Source organism: Enhydra lutris, unplaced genomic scaffold (genome assembly GCF_002288905.1).
Source record: "Enhydra lutris kenyoni isolate GAN:26980312 unplaced genomic scaffold, ASM228890v2 scaffoldscaffold6, whole genome shotgun sequence".
NCBI lineage: Eukaryota > Metazoa > Chordata > Mammalia > Carnivora > Mustelidae > Enhydra > Enhydra lutris.
Genome location: NW_019154090.1, coordinates 4,410,247 through 4,430,022, shown reverse-complemented (window position 1 = coordinate 4,430,022; position 19,776 = coordinate 4,410,247). Strand labels below are relative to the sequence as shown.

General features: G+C 52.3%; 1 protein-coding gene across 1 annotated transcript in view; it reads right to left on the bottom strand.

Moving 5' to 3' along the window:
- Positions 1 to 19,341, bottom strand: part of LOC111141507 (APC down-regulated 1 like) — a 91,523-nt gene extending 72,182 nt beyond the window's left edge. The window contains 1 exon segment of the mRNA XM_022494111.1: positions 19,255 to 19,341. Within this exon segment, the coding sequence (XP_022349819.1) occupies positions 19,255 to 19,341 (87 nt within the window).
- Positions 19,342 to 19,776: the final 435 nt, after the last annotated feature.

Sequence of the window (19,776 nt, the reverse complement as noted above, 5' to 3'; positions counted from 1 at the left end):
TTTCTCTTTATTTGCAATTATTTTCATTTAAATTGTTTGCTTTTTCACTTAAATTTTCCTTGTTTTTATAAATCTGTAAACAATTTCATTGTTCTAAAGCCAAAAATATAAAACAAGGTACATTTGGAAAATGTCTAGCTTCTCTCAATGCCCTTTTGACAACATCTCTGGGCTTTGCTGAGAGAGAGAGAGAGAGAGAGAGAGAGAGGTCTCCTCTGGATTGGTCGGTCTCACCCCTGGGTGATTCCCCTCCAGAGAGGACCTCCTGATCACTCCCTCCTTTTATTTTTGAAGGGGGTCCCTCAGCCCCATCTCTCGTCTTCTGGTGACTGTGAACAGTACCCAGCTCTGGCTGGCAGAATCCATCAATCAACAACATCCTGACTTACTTCACTGAGCCTCTTAGGGTCAGAATGCAAATCCCATTGTGTCCAGGCCAATACTCGCCTGTATGGTGTTTTCATATGAATGGGAAGAAGGTATCCCCTCTGAGCAGACACAACCCTCCCAGTACCCACCTCGATGAGCAGCTCATACCTTTGAGCAAATAGCAAGGAGGTGCCCCTCCAGGTATGTGGCTTGGCGAGCAGGGGTGGGCTAGCTTTCAGTCCCCGTTTGCCCCTGCATCTGGAAGACCTTGTGCGGTGCACACCCTGTCCAACTTGTCTGTGGTGGCCCTGGCTCGTTCTCAGCTCTTGGATTGCTCCAGAGGGAGGCATAGTGGCTCTATTCCCAGAAGACTCTCCCTTTTGGTGTCAACGATGATTTTCAGTGGTACCAGGTTTCAATCCTGCCAGTTTTACAACTCTTTCCAAAAGGCAGCACCTTGTTCCCAATAACTGGAGCCGGAAGTTTGAGAGAGAAGAACCAGGCTGGGTTATGTGTCCTTCCTTGGAGGCAGGGAGGGCAGCAGAGGGTGGCTGTAGGGCCCCTTCCTATGAGCCTCACGGACTAAGAGCCTTCAAAGTCAAGTCAGGGGGCTATTACTAAGAAAAAGGGCAAATTAATTCCAGACTGGAAAAAACCCACCAGCTGTCCCGTCCCATGTCCTTACCCCTTTCCAGGGCACCCCCCCCCCCCCACCCCATTCACTTTGGTTTGCTTTGTGCCACTTTCTTACAAACTGTTCATTCCCTGCCTGGAAAACGCGTCCACTCAGAAATGAACATCAGACATGGGTCTTCGTCTGTTAGGAGCTCAGTGGGCATCATTTGGTCAACAGCCCCCGTCTTTAATCAAGAAGGAATTACCCAGTGGCAAGGCATTATAGTTTTCTTTTATAACTGGCTCATTTAAAAAAAATTAATCTCAGTTCAACTTTTAAGCTAGGGAAGAGAAAGGATAATTGTGCCACGTTTCCTGAAAAGTTATGGAAGCAGGCAAGGGGCCATTTTTCAGGACTCTGCTCCTCACAATTTATAATCATCAGGCTTGAGTCTTTCCTGCATCTTACAGCTGAGCTGGGAGCCCAGGAATTAGCTGCCTGGCTCTGGCTCCAGGATGCCTCTTGGAGTCTCCTGTTTCTAAAGAAGGGGTTAGAAATGAGGGAAGAAGGCTGTGTGCGGAACGGGGAGCTGCTCACCTTAGGGCTCACCCACACACTCACATCTGCTGACTGCGGGCAGAAGACCCTTCCCACTCCCTGCCTCCCTCCCTCCCTTCTCTCTCCCTGCCTCCCTCTGGACCAGCCCCTCCTCCTCTTCTCTCTTCCATCCTTATTTTTATTCGAATCAGGGATCGTGTGCTCTCATGCCTCAACATGGATGCAGGGAGTTTTCAAACTGTAATTTATCATGTGGTGAAGGTTTTATCTCTTATTGGGTGCCCATAACATGGGGGTTCTAATTTCTACCCAGGACCGGTTGGTTGTCTGTGGCCCGGGGCAGGCCTGGCCTCCCTTCCTGTGTCAGTTTTATCCCCTGGAAAACAGAGTTAATGTCTACCCTGCTCACACTAACACGGGAATTAGTCACTGTTTTTGCGGGAGTGCCGCTCTCGTACCTTTACCAGCACAAGGCAATTCCACCGCAGCCCCCAAATCACGTCTGATCGTGCCGTTGCTGGTGAGCCTTCTTTCTTATCACCGTTTCCGTTGTGAGGCTCCAAACTAATCCTTAGGAGGTCACCGCTTAATTCATAAATCCGAGGAGCTGTCAGCCTCACTGTGGTGAGTGGGGTTCGGAGCCGAGGGCCACTTGGAAAATCACCCCCCACCCCAGGGCCAGCGTTCATCGGGGGCTCGGGCAGGCAATCACAAGGAAAATTATGAGGGTCACAGTGGGATGTGGCTTCATCCCTTTCAATTTCAGGCCATGATTAATCTCTTCTGATGTTATTTCATTTGAGAGAACAATCTAAAAGCGGCCTTAGACAGGATAAACTCTCCTGAAAGGGGAAATCAACAGGAAAGACCAGAGCGCGGCTCCGAGAGAGGAATGGGTGTGAACACGCGTGGGGGGAGGCTGCAGGCTTAGGAGGCCGGGGAGGGAGGCCTGGCCCTTAATTGATGGCTTAGAAATGGAGAGCCCTTTCTTCTTGGAAGTTGGTGATTCACAGCCTCATCTGGGTCTGACTCCATCAAAAGTACGTCCAGTGGCGAGAGCTGCCAAAAAAGTGGGTTTTGTGCAGCCGGCAAGACCCCACACAGTCTCTCCTCCAGCCCGCAGATCTGGGTGTGCTGTCAGCTCTGAATCTGTGAGGTCCCCCAACCTGAGCTTTCCCGTCCTCTAAACCATGGGTGAGAAAGGTCCTTCAAGAGGCGGCTGCCTGGTTGGGGCGGTTCTCGGGGACAGGGGTCCTCCACCGCTGCGCTACCGACACGAGGGGCCGGATTATTCGGGGTGCTGGGGTCATTCTGTCTGTTCCTAGGCTGTTCAGCAGTATCCCTGGCCTCGCCCCACCAGATGCTATGAGCAGCCCCTTGCCGCCCCCCACCCCGCCCCGGTCGTGACAACCTAGCTTCCACCACTGCCAAATGACCCCAGGAGAAAAAAATCACCCGGGGAGCAATTCGCAGAGTCCTGCGTCCCAAGGGCCATCTCAGGGCCGCTGCTTGGTGTCCCCGCATGTGGACGGGAGACCTTAGAAGCCTCAAGAGTTCTGGCGGGCTGAGCAGGACTGTGGGACCGTAGATAGCGGAGCTGTTCTGACTCTGAGAGCGTCCTTTTGTCTCGAGCACGCGTCTGTCTGGGCAACCGCGCTACCCGTCATTGTAGCCCGCCTCCCAGGTGCCCGTCTGAATTGTGCCTGCGGACCAGGTGGTTAATCAGCTCTCCCGCGCCGCTTGGAAGTGTCGCTGCCTAAGCGAGCATGTAATTACCTCTTGCACCCTTAGCCGCGGGCTCGCAGGATAGTGGAGAAACGGGCAGCTCATTTCTGCTGTGGGGTGGGCGTGGGGGGCGCTGGAGGAAGCCTTCGAAGCAGGTGAGAATGTCGGAGATGATGGAGACGGGAACCGTGGGGCTGGCCCCTGGGTCCTCGTAGGGCGCTAGTGCCACCTGAGCTTTCCAGGTGCAGGGGGAGCTGGGCCCCACCCCAGGGGCACCCCTCGCAGAATGCTATCTTCCACGGCTCCTAAGCCCTTTCTAAGCTCCAGGCAGTCTTCCTGTTGGAGACCTCGATCCCCACCACCTCCGACAAATTAAAACACACCCACCCTTTACTTTAACTATAATTTATTTGCAGTAAAAATATTTGAAAGGAGTTTAATGATTTTGCTTGTTAAATTATCTGGCGGTGGGTAATTCATCAAAGTCGCAATTACCTGTGATTTCCCCCACAACCAATAGCATCCGTAGGAATTCCTGCAACTGTTTTCTCAAATGTAATGAAGTTTTTATGACTCCGATATCATGAATACTGCATATCCAACAACGGCAAGCAGGCCTCGTTGCTCCATTTGGCAGGCGTCTAATGAAGCATTTATTAATTTTGATTTTGCTGCTTTCTTGTTGAATTTTGGAGCCGATAATTTTTCTCTGCACACACTTCCGTAGGCCTGGAAAGGCCCCCGCTTACGGCTAGGAGGAGCAGCTTCACCCTCAGCAGCCGGTGAGAAGTTTCCAGAAGCTGCAGGGCTGGTCGCTGTGCCCTCGGTGGGGGCGGTGGAGGGGGCTCGCCTGCACTTGGGGGTCCCTCCCGGGGTTTCCTTTTCTTTAGTTTTTATGGTGGTAAAAATGAAGTCAAAACATCTGGCGACCCACATGTGCGATTTGCAAACATCAAACAGGGGTGTTCATTCCTGATTTCTTGATTAATTTATTGAACGTCAACTTTCTGATCAGCCCGATGCTTTAATCACGGGGAAATTGCCTACCAGCTGGGGATTCTACTTTTCTCTGTTACAGCAAATGAAGCCTAATTGCCAGGATGCGAACCAGTCGGAAAAACAGTGAGGAATTAGGCGTCATTGGGAGGCATTTCCTGATGCGTGAGAACATGGAGCCCAGAATGGGATTAGCCAGTGTTTCATTTTCTTTTTTATAAAAAGGGACCTCGCCATTGTTTGTAGCACAGAGGTACCCTCCCAGCGGCCTTCAGACGGGTGGGACTGGGTTGTGAGAGTGATCTCCTCCCTCCCAGGTGGAGGCAGCGGCTCCTAGAAGCTTATGGTAATATTTAAAGATATAAAAAGGGACAGGACAATTAAAAATGTGCACGAGTGGCTTTAGGGCTGACGTTATTGATGCCTTCGTGATCGATAGCGCTATTTTTGTTTGGATTGCTGGGTAAGGACCAGCCTTAGGAAGCTCGGGCCACAGAATTGAGACAGCTTTAGAGCGGGGCCGGCGAAGTCAGTCCGGGGATGATGGCTGATTTAGGGCTCGGGGTGATGGAGGGCGCAGGGTTTTCATCAGCGTATGCCCAGGAGAGGGGATTACATCTGCCGGGCTTCCAGGCCCCAGGTGGAGTGAAGCCGTTTATAACAGAATTTGGCCACACTTGAATTTTAATCTGGGGATCCACTGACTGCTTCAAGGGAAGCTCCAGAAGCCCCCATTTGTTTTCCAGCGCCTTTACCCATGAGACAGAAGAAATCCCCCCCCCCCGCTCCGCCCCCCCGCCTGCCCACCAGCAGCGGCATCCGGGACTGTTTTTGTGGAAGGGATTTGAGAGAGAACATTTCATAAACGGGAGCCATGAATCGTCGCCCTGTCTGGGTGAACCGTGGGGACCCCGGCTTTCTGAGACCAGGCTCAGCTGATGTGTGCTGGGCATTAATGACCCTCGAGGGAGCTGCTCCGTGCCTTGTGCCTTTTACCAAGTGTTTATGTTAAAACTCGAAACAATGGGTTAGACTCGGTTCTCCGGCCCATCTTCTGGGGCCACTCGGGGGGACCCTCGCTGAGCCGGCTGGTCCACACTGAGAGGAGCTGTCTGTGTAAAGGCACCAGCTTCAGACAGAAGGCAAAAACAACCAAACCAAACCAAAACGTATTTAACCAGTGGTTTTCTATATTGATTACATGCTGGAATGTGGAATGATACCATTTTGGATACATTGTGTCACATAGAATGTATCATTACGTCGTATATGTATTTTGCGCTTTTGGTTTTACTGTATTAAATTTGCCTGCTAGAAAACAAGTGCCAGGTGGGACTCCCGTTTTATTTCTGTTGCATGGTGCTGGTCTATAGGAAGAAAAGAGGCACAGAGAGACTGAGTAACTTGCCCGAGGTCACACAGCATGCAAGTGGCAGGGCCTTTTACATGCTAACAGCATCACCCCCAAATGAGACTTGTATAGGGGGATCTGCTCTTCTCGATCAGCTTTGTCACTGGCCCTTTGTTGAATTCATAGAGCCCTCTGTCCTCAGTTTCCCCAGCTGGGTCTCCAGGGAGTTGGGCTCTATGATGTGTGTGTGTGTGTGTGGTTTCCAGAAAATGACATTCTCAGTTTTGTATTCTTTGGGCACACAGTGATGTAATGTGTGGAGGAGAGCATCAGTCTCTCTCTTAATGCTTATTTAATTATATTTAATTAGGAATCTTGTCATATTTTAGCCTGCAATTGGTCTCCCGGGGCCGTCTGCTGCAAAGATTTTTGAAAAATCCAAACTTTATTCCTTGCTCTCGATCCATGTGGTTAATGGGGCTGAGTAGGACTGATTTCATCTGTCCTTCTCACTCAGAGTGAGAGGCAGGAGAGACAAAGCAAAGACAGGCTGGGGGCTGGGTGTCTGCAGGCGCCCTCCTGGGAGCGAGGATAACCAGGATCCTGCATGCAGGCCTCTGTCCAGAAGTCTCTACAGAGTGTTCCCTTGCTGTGCCCTGCCAAGATCCTGGGAAGACCTTGTTTCTGGCATCTTCTGTGCCCTTGCTGACATGGTACCCTAAAATTGATGCCCACCCCGATGGTAGAGAAGGGGTCTGCCAGGGATCAGCGCCGATGCTCCACAGCCAGTGCTTGGACCAGCCACCTGTTCCCTGGGCCGCCTGTGGGAGGGCCTGCGTGTTCTTGCTGCCTGGTCTCCTCCTGCTGGCTTGGGCAGGGTTCTTCTGGGGAGCAGGGTGCTGCAGAGAAGGGAGCCCTTCTGCAGCGCTACCGTCAGGGTCTCTTGTGGAAAATTGAGGGAGGTTTCAAAAGCGAGATAGGTGCCCTCATCCCATCCCTTCCCAGAACCGGGCTGAGAGCTGACCTCCCAGCTGAGGGGCCCCAGCCCTCCTCTAGCTCACCTTCTGTGCCCCTCGTTGGGTGTTTAATCAGCATAGCTGATTAGCTGAAGCACAGCGCAGAATGGTCAAGGACCCCGGCTGGCAGCCCGCCGCAGTCGTTTATGGCTGGGCTGTTGGAGGCGGCCTCCCCACCCTGCTGCTAAGCCTCCGATCCCGCATTTGCAAAATGAGACTCATCATATCCGCCCTGCCGCCCCTCCCTGAGTCGTTGAGAGGTTCCAACAATGTACGAGAGAGTGATATGAAAATGTGGGTAAACAGGAGAGTGGTATTTAAATGCGTGCTATTACCATAATTGCCTTGTATTGTGTGTGTATATCTCATCTCCCCAATTAGATGCGAGATCCTTGGTGACAGCCACCATGTCTCGCCCCTTTTGATATTCCCCACACAGCCAGGATGGTGCTGAACATATGGCTGCCACTTAATAAATATTTACCGAATGGAATTGAATTTCAGATCAGTTCCAAATCATCCTAAAAACTTGGTCAGGTGCTGCCCAAAGGTTTCCTCAAGGAGAGGGCCGACCGAGGGCGGCCCCACGGCAGGTGTCAGGGAATGTCTGTGGAATGAATGAATCCGCGAACGAATGAATGTCTCGTGGCATTTGCTTTACTCCCCCGGCCACGGCTTCTGACAGTAGCCGTGAAATCTGCCGACTCTGCTCAAAGATGACTTCTCCGCCGTCCTTCGGGACGCGCTTTCCGCACGGCGCCTCACCATAGTTCAGATTTCTATTAAGTAGTCAAACATAATATAAAATTGCCAACAAAAAGATCGTTCCTGGATTAATTAATCTCCCCTTTACATAGGGAAAGACATAAAAAAGAACATAAGATAAGAAAAGAAAATGAAATTAATCTTATACTTTCTATGGCTGCCTGTTAATTTCAAGGTTTCCCGCATCCGGGCGCCCGTGCTCCTGCTCGGTTTCTAGATTGCTCGGTACTTAAATGAAACATCTTATTAATCATTTCCCGGGAATGCTGTGCAGCCAAAAAGAAAAAAAATAAAGAGGCATTCAGGAGCCACAGTGAGTTTATTTTTGTAGTAATGCATACCTCATCATCAGTATGGCCGATGCATCAAAATGGCACCTCGCACTGCTACCGGTAAGTCACGGTAACACTGAGCTGCCGAGTCAGTTCTGCCCCGACACCAGTCTCTCCTCCGAGGAGAGATTGGAGAATAAACGTGGAGGTGACCAGGGAATAAAACTGTCTGAGAAGTTTCACAAAAGAAGCTGAACTCTGCTAATCAGAGAGTAGATGCATTTTTAATTCCACAACGACCGACCAGCAAATCAGCAGGTCCTGACAGCAGGCAGAGTGTCTCAGCCCCAGGGTTGAAACGGACGGCTTCTGTGTCTTTGCTCTGCCAAGCCCGCATCCTCACATTTTCCAAAATGTCCATTAACCCCAGAGGACATTACAGCCGGTCCCTCACCCCACCGAGACGATGTAAATACAATGATGAGCCAATCTGCACCAGCATCAAGATTTCTTGATGCTCCTCTTCACTGAAAAATGCATTAGCTCCCGGCAGTACTGTCCAGAAATTAATTCACAGACAACCGAGCGTCATTACCCGTGATCTGCCCTGGCTAAGTGCTCTCTGTTAGTGAATTTGGGGATGGAAATAGCTTATTTCCATCCACTTTATTATCCAGAGACCTCTGTGTACGGCGTGTCTCTGGCGAGGGCTGTTATTATAACCTGTTTCTAGAATTGCCGTTACTAGTAATTCTGTAAAAGCGGGCTCCCACCCGAAGCCCGTCAACCAGGTGTCTTGAAGTCTTAAGATCAGCCTTTACTCTCTATTTTTAAGTTTTGGCGGAGACGAGAGTTTTATTTCAGTCTGGTGACTGAGTGTTTTAATTTTCTTAAGTAGTGAGCCCTATCCCTCCAAAGGCTGAAGTCCAGAGGCTGCTCTCCAAGGGAAGCCCAGCCCGGGAGAAAGTCATCCCAGGCAGACGACGACGAGGGGAGAGAGGAACATAAGGGCTCCCTAAAGGCAACCGAGCTAGCACCAGTCACCTTTCAAAATACAGAGTGAGTGAGCAATGAATCAGTGAATGGCAGAAAACCTACAGGGAGAATCCCCGAGTCCTCCGGAACTGAAACCTCCTTACTTTCCTACCTCGAAGCCCCCTCCCCTGCACCCTTCCTGGTCCACTTGACATTCCTTCCGCCCTGTCCTTCCCCCACCCACTCCCTCCCTCGATTTGCGGACCATGGTGGCCTCCAGATCCCTGGGGCCACAAAGCTCATTTCTCCTCTGAGCTCCAGACCCCCTCACTGGACTTTCCGCCGGACGGTCCTCCCTGTCCCTGTGGCATCTCTTCTCTGGATTTTAAAACCTTGTTCCAGGGATTACTTCTGAAGCCCCTTCCCTTTCCCCTTCCCTACCCACCAAGAGCAGAGCCAGCCCCCCCGCCCCCGCCTTCCATCGGACTCGGTATATATCGGATCGTGGCACATTTGTTTCTGATTCCTCAAGGAGATAAGCATGCCTGAAGCATGGTCTGCTCCTGCTCATTTGAGTTCCCCCCGGAAGGCTGGACACACAGTAGGTCTCTGCAAATATTTATTATGTGACTGCTCATGCATCAAATCCAAGAGATGGGGGAGAAACACCAGGAGCAGGATTTCATAAACAGAAGGCTAAGAAATAGCTTCCAACTCAAATCAGAGCTGATCTTTTTCATTGCAAATGATTAAACCAAATGACAATTCAGGGGGGAACAAAGTTGGAAAGAAGTGTCCATGCTACGTGGGCCATCCCGGGGACGTAGCGGTCATTATTGTCATCATGTCTCGCGTGGATTCAGTGTGGCCCCGCCGGCTCTGTGTCATGGGCTTCAGTTTGTTTTGCTCTCCCTTGGTCCCCCGAAGCTGGCTCTGTCCTGGTCTTCGGTGGAGCTGAAGCAGCAGACGTCCAGAAAGCCTTAGAAACCCTCCCACAGTCCTCCCAGGACTGCCTGACCTGGGCCACCGAGTCCATGCTGGTGAACTTGAATCCCTCCCCACCTCCCACCACCAGGCATGTTGTCTCCGGGCTTCTCAAAAGGCTGCACGATGTACAGGTCCCATTGAGGACCCATTATGAAAAGGGCATATTGTTTGTTTTTGCCATAGTGCAGAGAATTTTCCACCCACCTCTGTCTTCCATTCAAACTCCAGCACGGTCAGAAATATGCATTAGTCAGAGAGAGGTTGGTGTGGGGGCTGAAGCAGAAACTTTCCCTCTTAGAGAAGCTAATGGGCCCAGTTTGTTGGGGGGGGCACGAGCCCCCTGACCTTGGTCGGATATAAGCCCCAAGTGCTAATCAACATTGCCGAGAATGTCTGTGCACTCACAAAGCATAAATATTTGTTCTCTATTGAAGGCCTCTATGACTGTGGCAAACAGTGGCCTGAAGCACGCCTAGTCCACCTGCCTGTTAAGAAAGAGAAAACACACAGAAAAACAGCCCTTTGAATCCATTCTTCCCCATAGAAACAGAAACGATGTCCTCATCATTATGTCTAAAAAAGCAGCAGATACGAAAATTGGATTTGGTCGGAGCCGGATTTTAGCTGCAAATCGGTGGTTTTTAATAAAGTGCCTCATAGCAGCCAGCCTGGGAGGAGCTGTTACTTATAAGCCAGTTCAGATGATCTTGGAGAATGGCTCGACCAGACAGGGTAGTCTGCAACTGTTTATTGAGAGCCGTCTGCACCCGATCAGATAAGCTGGGGCTTGTGGAGATGGGGGGATTCCAGAAAGTACCATCCTCAGACTGTTTATGTGACCAGGAAATGGATCCTCGGCGTGTACTTTTGCAAACAGGCCTCTGGCGAGTGGGAGACATGGGGTGGGTGGGCTCAGCCCTCGGACAGATGTTCTCCAGGTGCCAAGAACCGAGGGTGGTCTGTGAGGCCATGGGGTAGAAGGGTGAGGGTCTTTAGGTGGCGGACCTGGACTGAGACTTCCTGGCTCTGTGGTCTTGAGCTCATGCCTTCCCTTTCCTTGTCTGTCTTTGCTTTAAACAGCTGTACCCAGGGGCCCTTGGGTGGCTCAGTTGTTAAGTGTCTGCCTTTAGCTCAGGTCATGATCCTGGCGTCCTGGGATCGAGCCCCGCATCGGGCTCTGTGCTCCTCGGGGAGCCTGCTTCTCCCTCGGCCCCTCCCCCTGCTTGTGCTCTCTCTCTCTCTCTCAAATAAAATCTTAAAAAAAAAATAAACAGCTGTATCTAGATATCACTCACATACCATACAGGTCACCCATTTAAGGTGTAAAGTCCCTGGATTTTAACACATTCACGGATGGGTGCAGCCACCACTGCAGAGTCTGGAACATTCTTACCACCTCAAAAGGAAACCCTGTATGTACCCTTTCGCTACCACCTGCCCCCATCGCCTTCAGCCCTAAGCAACCTTCGATTTGCTTTCTGTCCGTACAGACTTGCCTCTCGCAGGCATCTCACACGAATGAGACCCTACAGCCTTGCTCCGTTCGCGTCCGGCGTCTTCCCTCGGCCCCCGGTCCCCACGGTTCATCTGTGTGTGTCGTGCGCTGGCACTTTGTTCCCTCCCACGGCTGGCCCTTTCGGGTCCTCGGAGTCCTTGTTGGTCAGAGGGTCCGGCGCTGCCCCGTAGGACGGGCCCAGGGGCTGCTGCTCCCTCCCTGCTCGGAGCGGACGGGAGTGAAGTCCGGCCGTGGTTTCAGTGGGAGGTCGGGCTGGGGAGATTCCCCAAGGGACGAGCGCTTCTTTAGGTCTTCTATCCCTATCCCACCCCCCACTTAAAATCATGGTAATAGTTGAAGCAACTGCATCTCATCCATAAAAATAAAGTGATTCCTTTCTTTCCCCCTCCAGGGCTCCCGCTTTCCCATGAGATGTATCAATTTGCATTTGTCTTGATAATAACAGTAGCGGGATTTGCTATTTATTGAGCTTTGGAGGGGGTGGTCAGCTCTCGCGCTTGAGCCTTACTTACGATGGCTCTTATTAACCCCAAGAGGCTAGAGGATCTTGACCCCCATTTAGCAGACAAGGATCCTGAGGCTCAGAGAAGGTAAATGAAATGTTCTGGGTATTTTGCGGAAACCTTCATTCTCACAAACGCCACCGGGTTCAAGAAATGGGGTTTGCCTGGACCTGCTTGCCACAATACACCCCTCTGGAATGGGTCTAAGGGCGCTGGGGACACGGGGAGGCTGGTCTTCAAGCCCTACACCTGCTACCCAGGTGCCCAGACCCTCACAGCCACAGAAAAGTCAGCGGAAAGCCCAGTGAGAGAGCATGACAACGGGGGTGCACGCAAGGGGGGCCTTGGCAGGCGATGGTTGGGGAGGGGGCTTGGGGAAGGTTTCCCCAAGAGGCCGTGTCTGAGTGGCGTCTTGGAGCACGACGTGAAGTCACCGAGGCGGGAGGGGGAGGCCCTCCACACATTGTCTGATTAACTGCACTTCGAGGGGTGGGTACGGCCTGTCGTGGGAGCGCAGGGGCGGCCGTGATTAATCCTCCCGTCATCTGTTGGCCGCAGTTTTGCTGTTGCAGGAGGTTTTGCTGGAGAGATCGATCAGGTCTTAACAGAGTGGTGAGATGGTGCAGGAGCTGCTCCCAACGCCCGCCAAGGTTCACCTGGGGCGAGAGCTCACCTTGCAGAGCAGTGGGGCCTTGGGGGTTCAGGCTGGGATTTCTCTTGTTTGCCTGGGAGAAATTTCCCCAAGACCCTATTTGTACGATGCAGGAAACGGGGAGGACGGGAGAGAGGCGGGGAGAAACAAGGCCCCAGTCCGATGGAGGACCAAACAAGCAAAGCCGCTCCCCTTCTTACTTCCATGCCCCTCCTTTCTCCCCACCCTCATCATGGTCCTGTGAGGCAGGCTATGGCCCCTCGTTTTACCGGCAAGAAACTGGAGAGCCTAAGAAGTAGAGGAATTGCCTGAAGTCGCATGGGCAATCAGTCCAGATTCAGGGCTTAAACCTTGGACTTGGAACGCCTACTGCTTCACTCAGCCAGGAGCAAAGTAGGAACTAGCAGTGCCCAAACTGTGCAATGTACCCTTGAAAGCCCTAAGATGTGGGCCAGCGCAGGGACTGGATGAAGACTGTTCTGCCGCACTGCTGGGCAGGAGGGCGATTTGGGCTACGGAAGCACAAAGAAAGTCACCCAGATCTGTTGGGGCAAATCGGGGAAGGCTCTCAGAAGGGGGGATATTGAGGTTGGGTTTTGATGGATGCCTAGGAGTCCTTGTGTTCAGGAAAGGGGCAGCTCTTTCTGGGAATGGGAACTGTATATGCAAAGGTTCACAGGTAGCTTTGGGGTTCATGTATCCAGAGAACAGCAGGACTTGCCAAGTAGCTGATGTTTAGGATGTCGGGCTAGCGGAAGAAGAAGAGAGAGAGAACTGGAAGGAACATCATGGTGTCCCGCTCCACGTTTAGCCCTGCTTTGTCAGAGTGGGCACAGGCAGCCTTTTTCCCGGGATGGGATTTCACGAGGGCTCAGGGAACTGATAATTGCTTTGAAGATTCTTATGCTTGGTGACCTTACCCTCTTCTGGAAGCTAAAAATGGATTCTCCAAGGAGAGAGAGCAAAGCCACAACCAGAAAAGCCTCCCTCTGTCATTATCTAATTAAGGAAGGGTGGGGGACCCCTAAAGCTTTGAAGTAGCAAGAGAGACTTCTGACGTGGCTCCAGCCCCATCCTGCGGGAGGGGTCTAATTACAGAGCAACGTGCTCTGAGGATGAGGTCACCCAGTGGGCAGCAGGCAGGATGGGGATGGGATGGGGGTGTGGAGTGGCTTCAGCCTCTAAACCACCAGGATCGAGACACCTGCAACTACAGACCCAGAGCCCAGGGCTTAGCGCACACTTTCTCTCTCCGGAGCAATTGCAGTGGACTCTGGACAGTTTCATGGAAATCTGCATGCACGTGCCAGGGCGTCCGGAAGGAGCCCCATTGCCGAGAATTCTGTTCCAGCCTCTTGTCTTGGGTCTGGACAAGGGGCATTTTCTTTTTCAGGATAAGAGTAAAATTCTTCCAGGAATGGATGTTCAGACCCATGGCTGGTGAGAAGGAAGGAGAGAGGAAGGCTAGGTTCTCCATCTAATGACCTCACCCAGCACCGTGACTGACCTTGATGGGAGTGATGGTACCATGCGCAAATAGATTTGCGAGAGGCGATGGGCAGCCCCATCCTGAAAATCTCCTCCTCTCATTATGCCTGGAATTGCCACTTGGAGGTAGTTACCAATTTGGCAAATCTTTATTGAGCACCTACTATACACACAGTGCTGGGCCAGGGACAGGTGATTGGTGATGGGAGGGCCAACAGATGAAGTTCTGGTCATCATGAGAGTGTGGTCTGTGGGGGCAGAACCAGAGGCAAACCAATATAATAACTCCCAGATGGCTGTAACTCTGTGAAGGAAGGAAGGGAGCAGGCGCGGTGGTCAGGGTAAGCATGGTTTAGAGGGGACAGCTGAGCTGATCGAGGGAGGCTTGGAGGCCACTCTGCTGATCTAGAGGGGAGGGGAATGAGCAGAGGCCGCAGGGGCATCTGAGAGATGGGCATAAGGTCCATTTAGCCAGATGGGCTGAGGCAGGGAGGGAGTGGGGAGATGCTAGAAAGTCCAGCGTCCCTGTTTCAGGGTGGGCACAGTTAGGACCCTCCCTCGCAGTGCCTGCCGGCAGGGGCCACAAACCATCCTCCCCACCTTTACTGGGGAGATAGGTACGTTTCTCCAGTAGGCTCTGAGTCTTTGCCTCTTCTGTTTTTGTATGCTGTAGCCACTGGAGAATTTGGAGAGTCTTTAGTTTGAAATGCAAGATGATTTCTTCAGGAAAAATGATCAGATTCCTCACGACCTCTTGTTCCAAGGAGAATAGACGGTATTTTATCATTGCGGCATTGTATCATAGCTACAGCTAAAACCGTCTGAATGCTTGCCAATGTAACAAAGGGAAGATAAAGTGGGATGACTCAGTTTTGGGTCGTGAAAGCTCAGGAAAGTGAGACAACAACACCCCCCCCTCCACCCCCAACCACCATCAGCACAGCCTCCAGGAGTCAGGAAGACGGGCCGGAGCAGCTTCCTCCCCAGAGTCCCCCGCCTGCATGCTGTAGACATTCAGCTAACCGGCCCTGGTCCTCGAGCCCAGGGTCTTCACCATCTCATTCACCTGCTTGGAATGTTAACCAGCTCTAAAAACCTTGGATGAGGGCTGCTGTGTGAGTGAGTTCATCACAAAGTCTTCAAGCCAATACTTAATGAAGTATGCTGAGCTGAACGCGCTCTCTTCCTGCAGGAATTCTCAGGGCTGTCTCACGTGCCAGTGAATATCATGGCCACACCGTAGGGGGCTTATGATTTGTAACGTTTCTCAAACTTACTGAAGTGCAAGTGCTTACTGGAGGTCCATCTTATGGACTAGGCATTTGTTGAAATCACTTTGGGATACACTGCTTTAAATTGGCATTATCGCCCTGTTGCCATTGTTTTCCTCAATAACAACTTTTAAAAAATGGCGGTGAGCAACCATTCATTCATCTGCTTAACCACTAGTCAACTAACCATCTGTCCATTTATCCAGTCATCCATCTTTCCACCCACCCACCCACCAACTCATCCTCTCATCCACCCACCCATCTACCCATCTATGCACCCATGCACCCGTCTACCTATCTATCCACCCATCCACCCATTCATCCATCCATCCATCCATTCATCTACCACCCATTCATCCACCCATCCACCCATCCATCCATCCATCCATTCAACCAACCATCCACTCATAATTTGTATATCCAAGCAAGCAGCATCCAGCCAACAAACATCTTACAAATGGTCCTCTCCATACTCTGGGGACAACACTCGGGCTTTGGTAGATCTAAGATGTCTTCACAGAGCTTCTAGTTTACTGCAGTCTATCTCCTACGTACAAGTAACCAGACTTGTGGGTAGAAAATGATTTTTGTCTTTGGGGAAATTAAGTGCTGGTGGCTCAAGAAAGGAGAGAGCTCCTCTCCTCAGGTGAATCCTTGAGGGCTTAGTGGAGGAGGTGACATTTTTCTTTGCAGGAGGGATTCGGACATGGAGAGATAGAAGCTGAGGGCCAAGGATCCCTGCTGGTGGGACCAGGGTGAACAGAGAGCCGGAGCAGTGACAGGGCGAGCTGGGGGAGCCAGCCTGACCGCCCCTCCTTCCTCGAGTCTCTGCTTGGCTGAGTCGTGACTACGGCGTTGGGACTACTGCCCAGAGTCCTCGTTACCTGCAGGAATGTCCCTAACGAGGCCTAATTCTTTAGCTGGCGTGCCTTTCCTTTGGTGCTGGCTTCAGAAATGTGTAGTTCCATTTAGAATCTGAGGCTGAAATGTATTTGTCATCACGGTGCCCACAGCAGGCGCCCGGCACCCACCTTCAGCTGCACTGGAATGGGAAGGGGGTGCCGCCCGGCATCATGCACCTTTCACTGGGGTCCCAGAGGTGGATTTTCCAGAACATTTTACGAGACAGCCCCAGAGTTGGCAACGTCCCCATGCACATCCAGAAGGAGACAAGATCCTTGGTGCTGGGCAGGGAAATCCTGCATTTGCCCAATACACCCATTTGCTTGACATTCCACAGACAATTAAGGAGTGTGGAGCAGGAGCCTGTCCTAAGCCTGGGTGCAGAGGTTCACTGGATAGCCGGGCACCTGTTCTAACTGGGGGAAGACAACGGGCCACCAAATACCTCAGTAAGATAATTACGCGTGGCAATAAATATTTAAGGGATTGACTGGAGGGTAACTTCAGGGGAGGAAGATTTTAGATGTGGTGCTCAGGGAAGGCTTCCCAGGAGGCGATGTTGGAGGTGATACTTGAACAACAAGGGGGCCGCCGAGGGGCAGGAGCCAGGGCAAAGCCCAAGAGGCAGGTGGGAGCCGAGGTGCTCAGAGAGACAGAAATGTCAGTGTGGCGAGAGGCTCAGCAGCAAGGTGAGGCGGGTCTAGGGATCCGCTGCTCAGGCAGGCTGGGCTCAGGCAGTGTGGGACCTGCTGCCCGCAGGGAGGAGTTTTGAGCTCACGTGCGGTCCAGGGCTACCCACGGCTCATTTTGAAATCTGGCTCTGGCTGCGGGGTTGAGAGGGTGTTGGGCGTGGGAGTGGAAGCTGGGGGCCAGCAGTCAGGAAGGGGCCAGGTGCCGTAGACGGCACGGGAGGAGGGCTGTCAGGGGGCTAGAGGGAGAGCAACATCCGGGATCTTCTCTGGAGGCACAACTAGCGGGATGTCCTGCAGGGCTGGATACCGGATATTGGATATTGGATACTGGATACTGGATATTGGCATCTGGCAGAATGAGGGTGAAGGAGCCCTCCCCAAAGGCCTAAGCGTCTGGGTGGATGAGGCCCCGTTTCCTGGGCTGGGGAAGCTGGCGATGAACAGATCTGAGGACAGGAGAGTCAGAGAGTCCCATGTGGTCATGTTGTTGAAGGAGAGATGCATTTTAAATATCAAGGAGACAGTAGCATATTTAAGTCTGGATTTAGTGGGGACATTTGGGCAGGAAGAGTGGGAACCAGGGGCAAGGAGAAGCAGACCCAATTAGAGTCTGGACATGGTAAGGTGGAGGGGGAGAGTGTACAAATTTGTTTGAGCTCCTGGATCTAGCCATGCCTGAAGCTTGACCACCTTGACTCTAGTAGTGTGAGCCCACCATTTCCTATTCCCTTTGTTTTTCCTGGGTCAGCGTGAGTCAGGCTTCTGTCACTTGCAATGGAAAGAGTCTTGACCCAACACAGGAGGTATTTTCAGTGTTTTAGGCTGCATTACCTCTGCATTTGGCTGAATTTACAACACTCCAGTGTGGTGAGCATAGAGGTAGTAACAGGGTGGTAGAAAGAGTAGACCCTTTTTTTTTTTTAAGGTTTTAGTTATTTATTTGTCAGAGAGAGAGCACAAGCAAGGCATGGGAGAGGGTGGCAGGCAGAGGGAGAAGCAGGTTGCCCACTGAGCAAGCAGCCCAATTTGGGACTTGATCCCAGAACCCTGGGATCAAGACCTGAACTGAAGGCAGATGCTTAACCGACTGAGCCACCCGGGCGCCCCGAGAATAGACCCTTTGCCATCAAGCAGACCCAGGAACCAGTTCCGGCTTTGTCTCTGGCTTTCCATGTGACCTTGAGCAAGGAAATGGGCTTCTCTGCCCCTTCTTGTCCCCGCCCGGAAGGGTTGCACAAGGACAGGATGGAAGACAACAGGGAGAGTGTCTGGCCAGCGACTGGGGTGCGGCAGGTGCTTAGTTACGTGTCCTCATTTTGGCCCTCTCTCCCCCCACACTGATTAAAAGCTCAGGTTGGCGGTTATTTATGTGTTTGATTAATTAAACAATTGGGAAACAAATTAATTATTACTTAACGGAGGCCGTTTAGGCGACACAATCTTTGCAAACATGAGGCCTGGCGGCGAGAAGAACAAAAGTGTTGCCAGGCGGCCGGGAGGGTGGGAAGCAGCGAAGTAGAAAATCTTCAAGGTCCTTCTCATCTGGAAAATTCGCCTTTTCTAGACGCGCAGAATGTGGCTCCCTACAGATAAATGTTGACTTATGGTTTGAGTGGCTTATTATATGTCATGGTGCCTTCAAATGGCAGCGAGGCAATCACTCTGGTGTCACCTACATGGAGTTTATCCAAGGCAAGAGGCGGAGAGGGAGAAATTGGGCCTGAGTCACAGCCACGTGGCTGGTCACTGCCGTCACTCCGGTTAAATCTCCCTCTGTCACTGTTCTCCATGGTCCCCCTGCGGCCGGCCCCCCAGCTGTCGGATCTGGACCCTGGGCTGAATTAAGCATCAGTGACCATGGCTGCAGCCCATGCCCTTGGCTCCATCAGGGTGCAGGGGGGCGGCACAGGGGAGGGAGCTGGGGGAGCGGGGGTGGGGGGGTGTTGTGCTTGAATTTCAAAACCACCCAAGTTTTTCGCCCCATTAAGTTATCATTTGCTTCAAGGAAAAGTTCCCAGAATCCGAGCGGCAGTGAACTCAGCCCCAGCTCCCGCCCCCACCCCGTACTTCCGTGCTCTCTGCAACCCCCTAGCCTGTGGGGCTCACTGCCCGGCTCCTTCCAAGGAAATCGTGTGTCAGGCAGCTCTCTGTCTGCCTCACGCGGGTGTCGCTTGACTGCATTATCTCATTTTTGGAAGGCACTGCTGTGGTTCATGCCTTTCTCACCTCCAAACCTGCCCTCACCAAGTGCAAGAGAATTCTGATTTGTCAGGACCCTGTCTGGCCATCCAGAACCTTCCCCAGGGCTGGGAAGGTCAACTCCTGCCATGGGTCATATTGACTTTATTGGATTGCTTTTTCCAAAGGAGTCAAAGAGCAGCGGAACTGGTAGGGAGGGAGTTTCTAGCTTTGCTTGGGAGCTTCTGCCTTGCTGCTGGGTTTGAAATGGCTCTCCTGCTCCTGCCTCATCGAAACCCTCCCACCCCAGATCGGGCCTCCCACCTTCTGAGGGCTGCGGGGGCCAAGCCAGCCTAGTCTTCTGGAGTTGCTGTACGAGCCTGGTCCCTGTGTCCCTACAAGGCAAGACGCCTCCACTCACCTGCCCACAGAGTCTCTTGGCCGAGGCCCCTGGTAGCCCCATGAGGAGGACGCCTCTGCCCTCTGCGAGGAAGAAATGGCCACGCATGCTAGCCTGGTGCGTGGGTCAGGAGAAGCTGCAACAGGGAGATGGAGGTCTGGGTTTGGACGGGAGCCTGCTGGGCCTGGGCTCCCTCACAACCTTCTCAGGGAGGCTTTTCTAGGTGGAGTGCAGGCAAACCCACGGCCACAAGAGGTGATGTGACCCGAGAGCCGGAAGCAGAAGTGGGTCTGGCTCCAGAGTCTTTGCTCAGAAGAGAGAGCGTGGCCCTATTTTCACCAGGGTACACCTCAGAGTCCCAGACGGCTGTTTCCCAGGTCCTCCTGCCAGGTCCAGCGGGTCTAGAATTCCCCAGGTTGCCCCGTGGGGGCGACGCAAGGATCCCCGTGTGTCTTGCTGAGGGAAGGTTATCTTCAGCAACGGGCCAACAGCTCAGGGACCTGGCAAGTGGGGGCACGGCTCAGAGGTAGCGGGCTCCCTTGT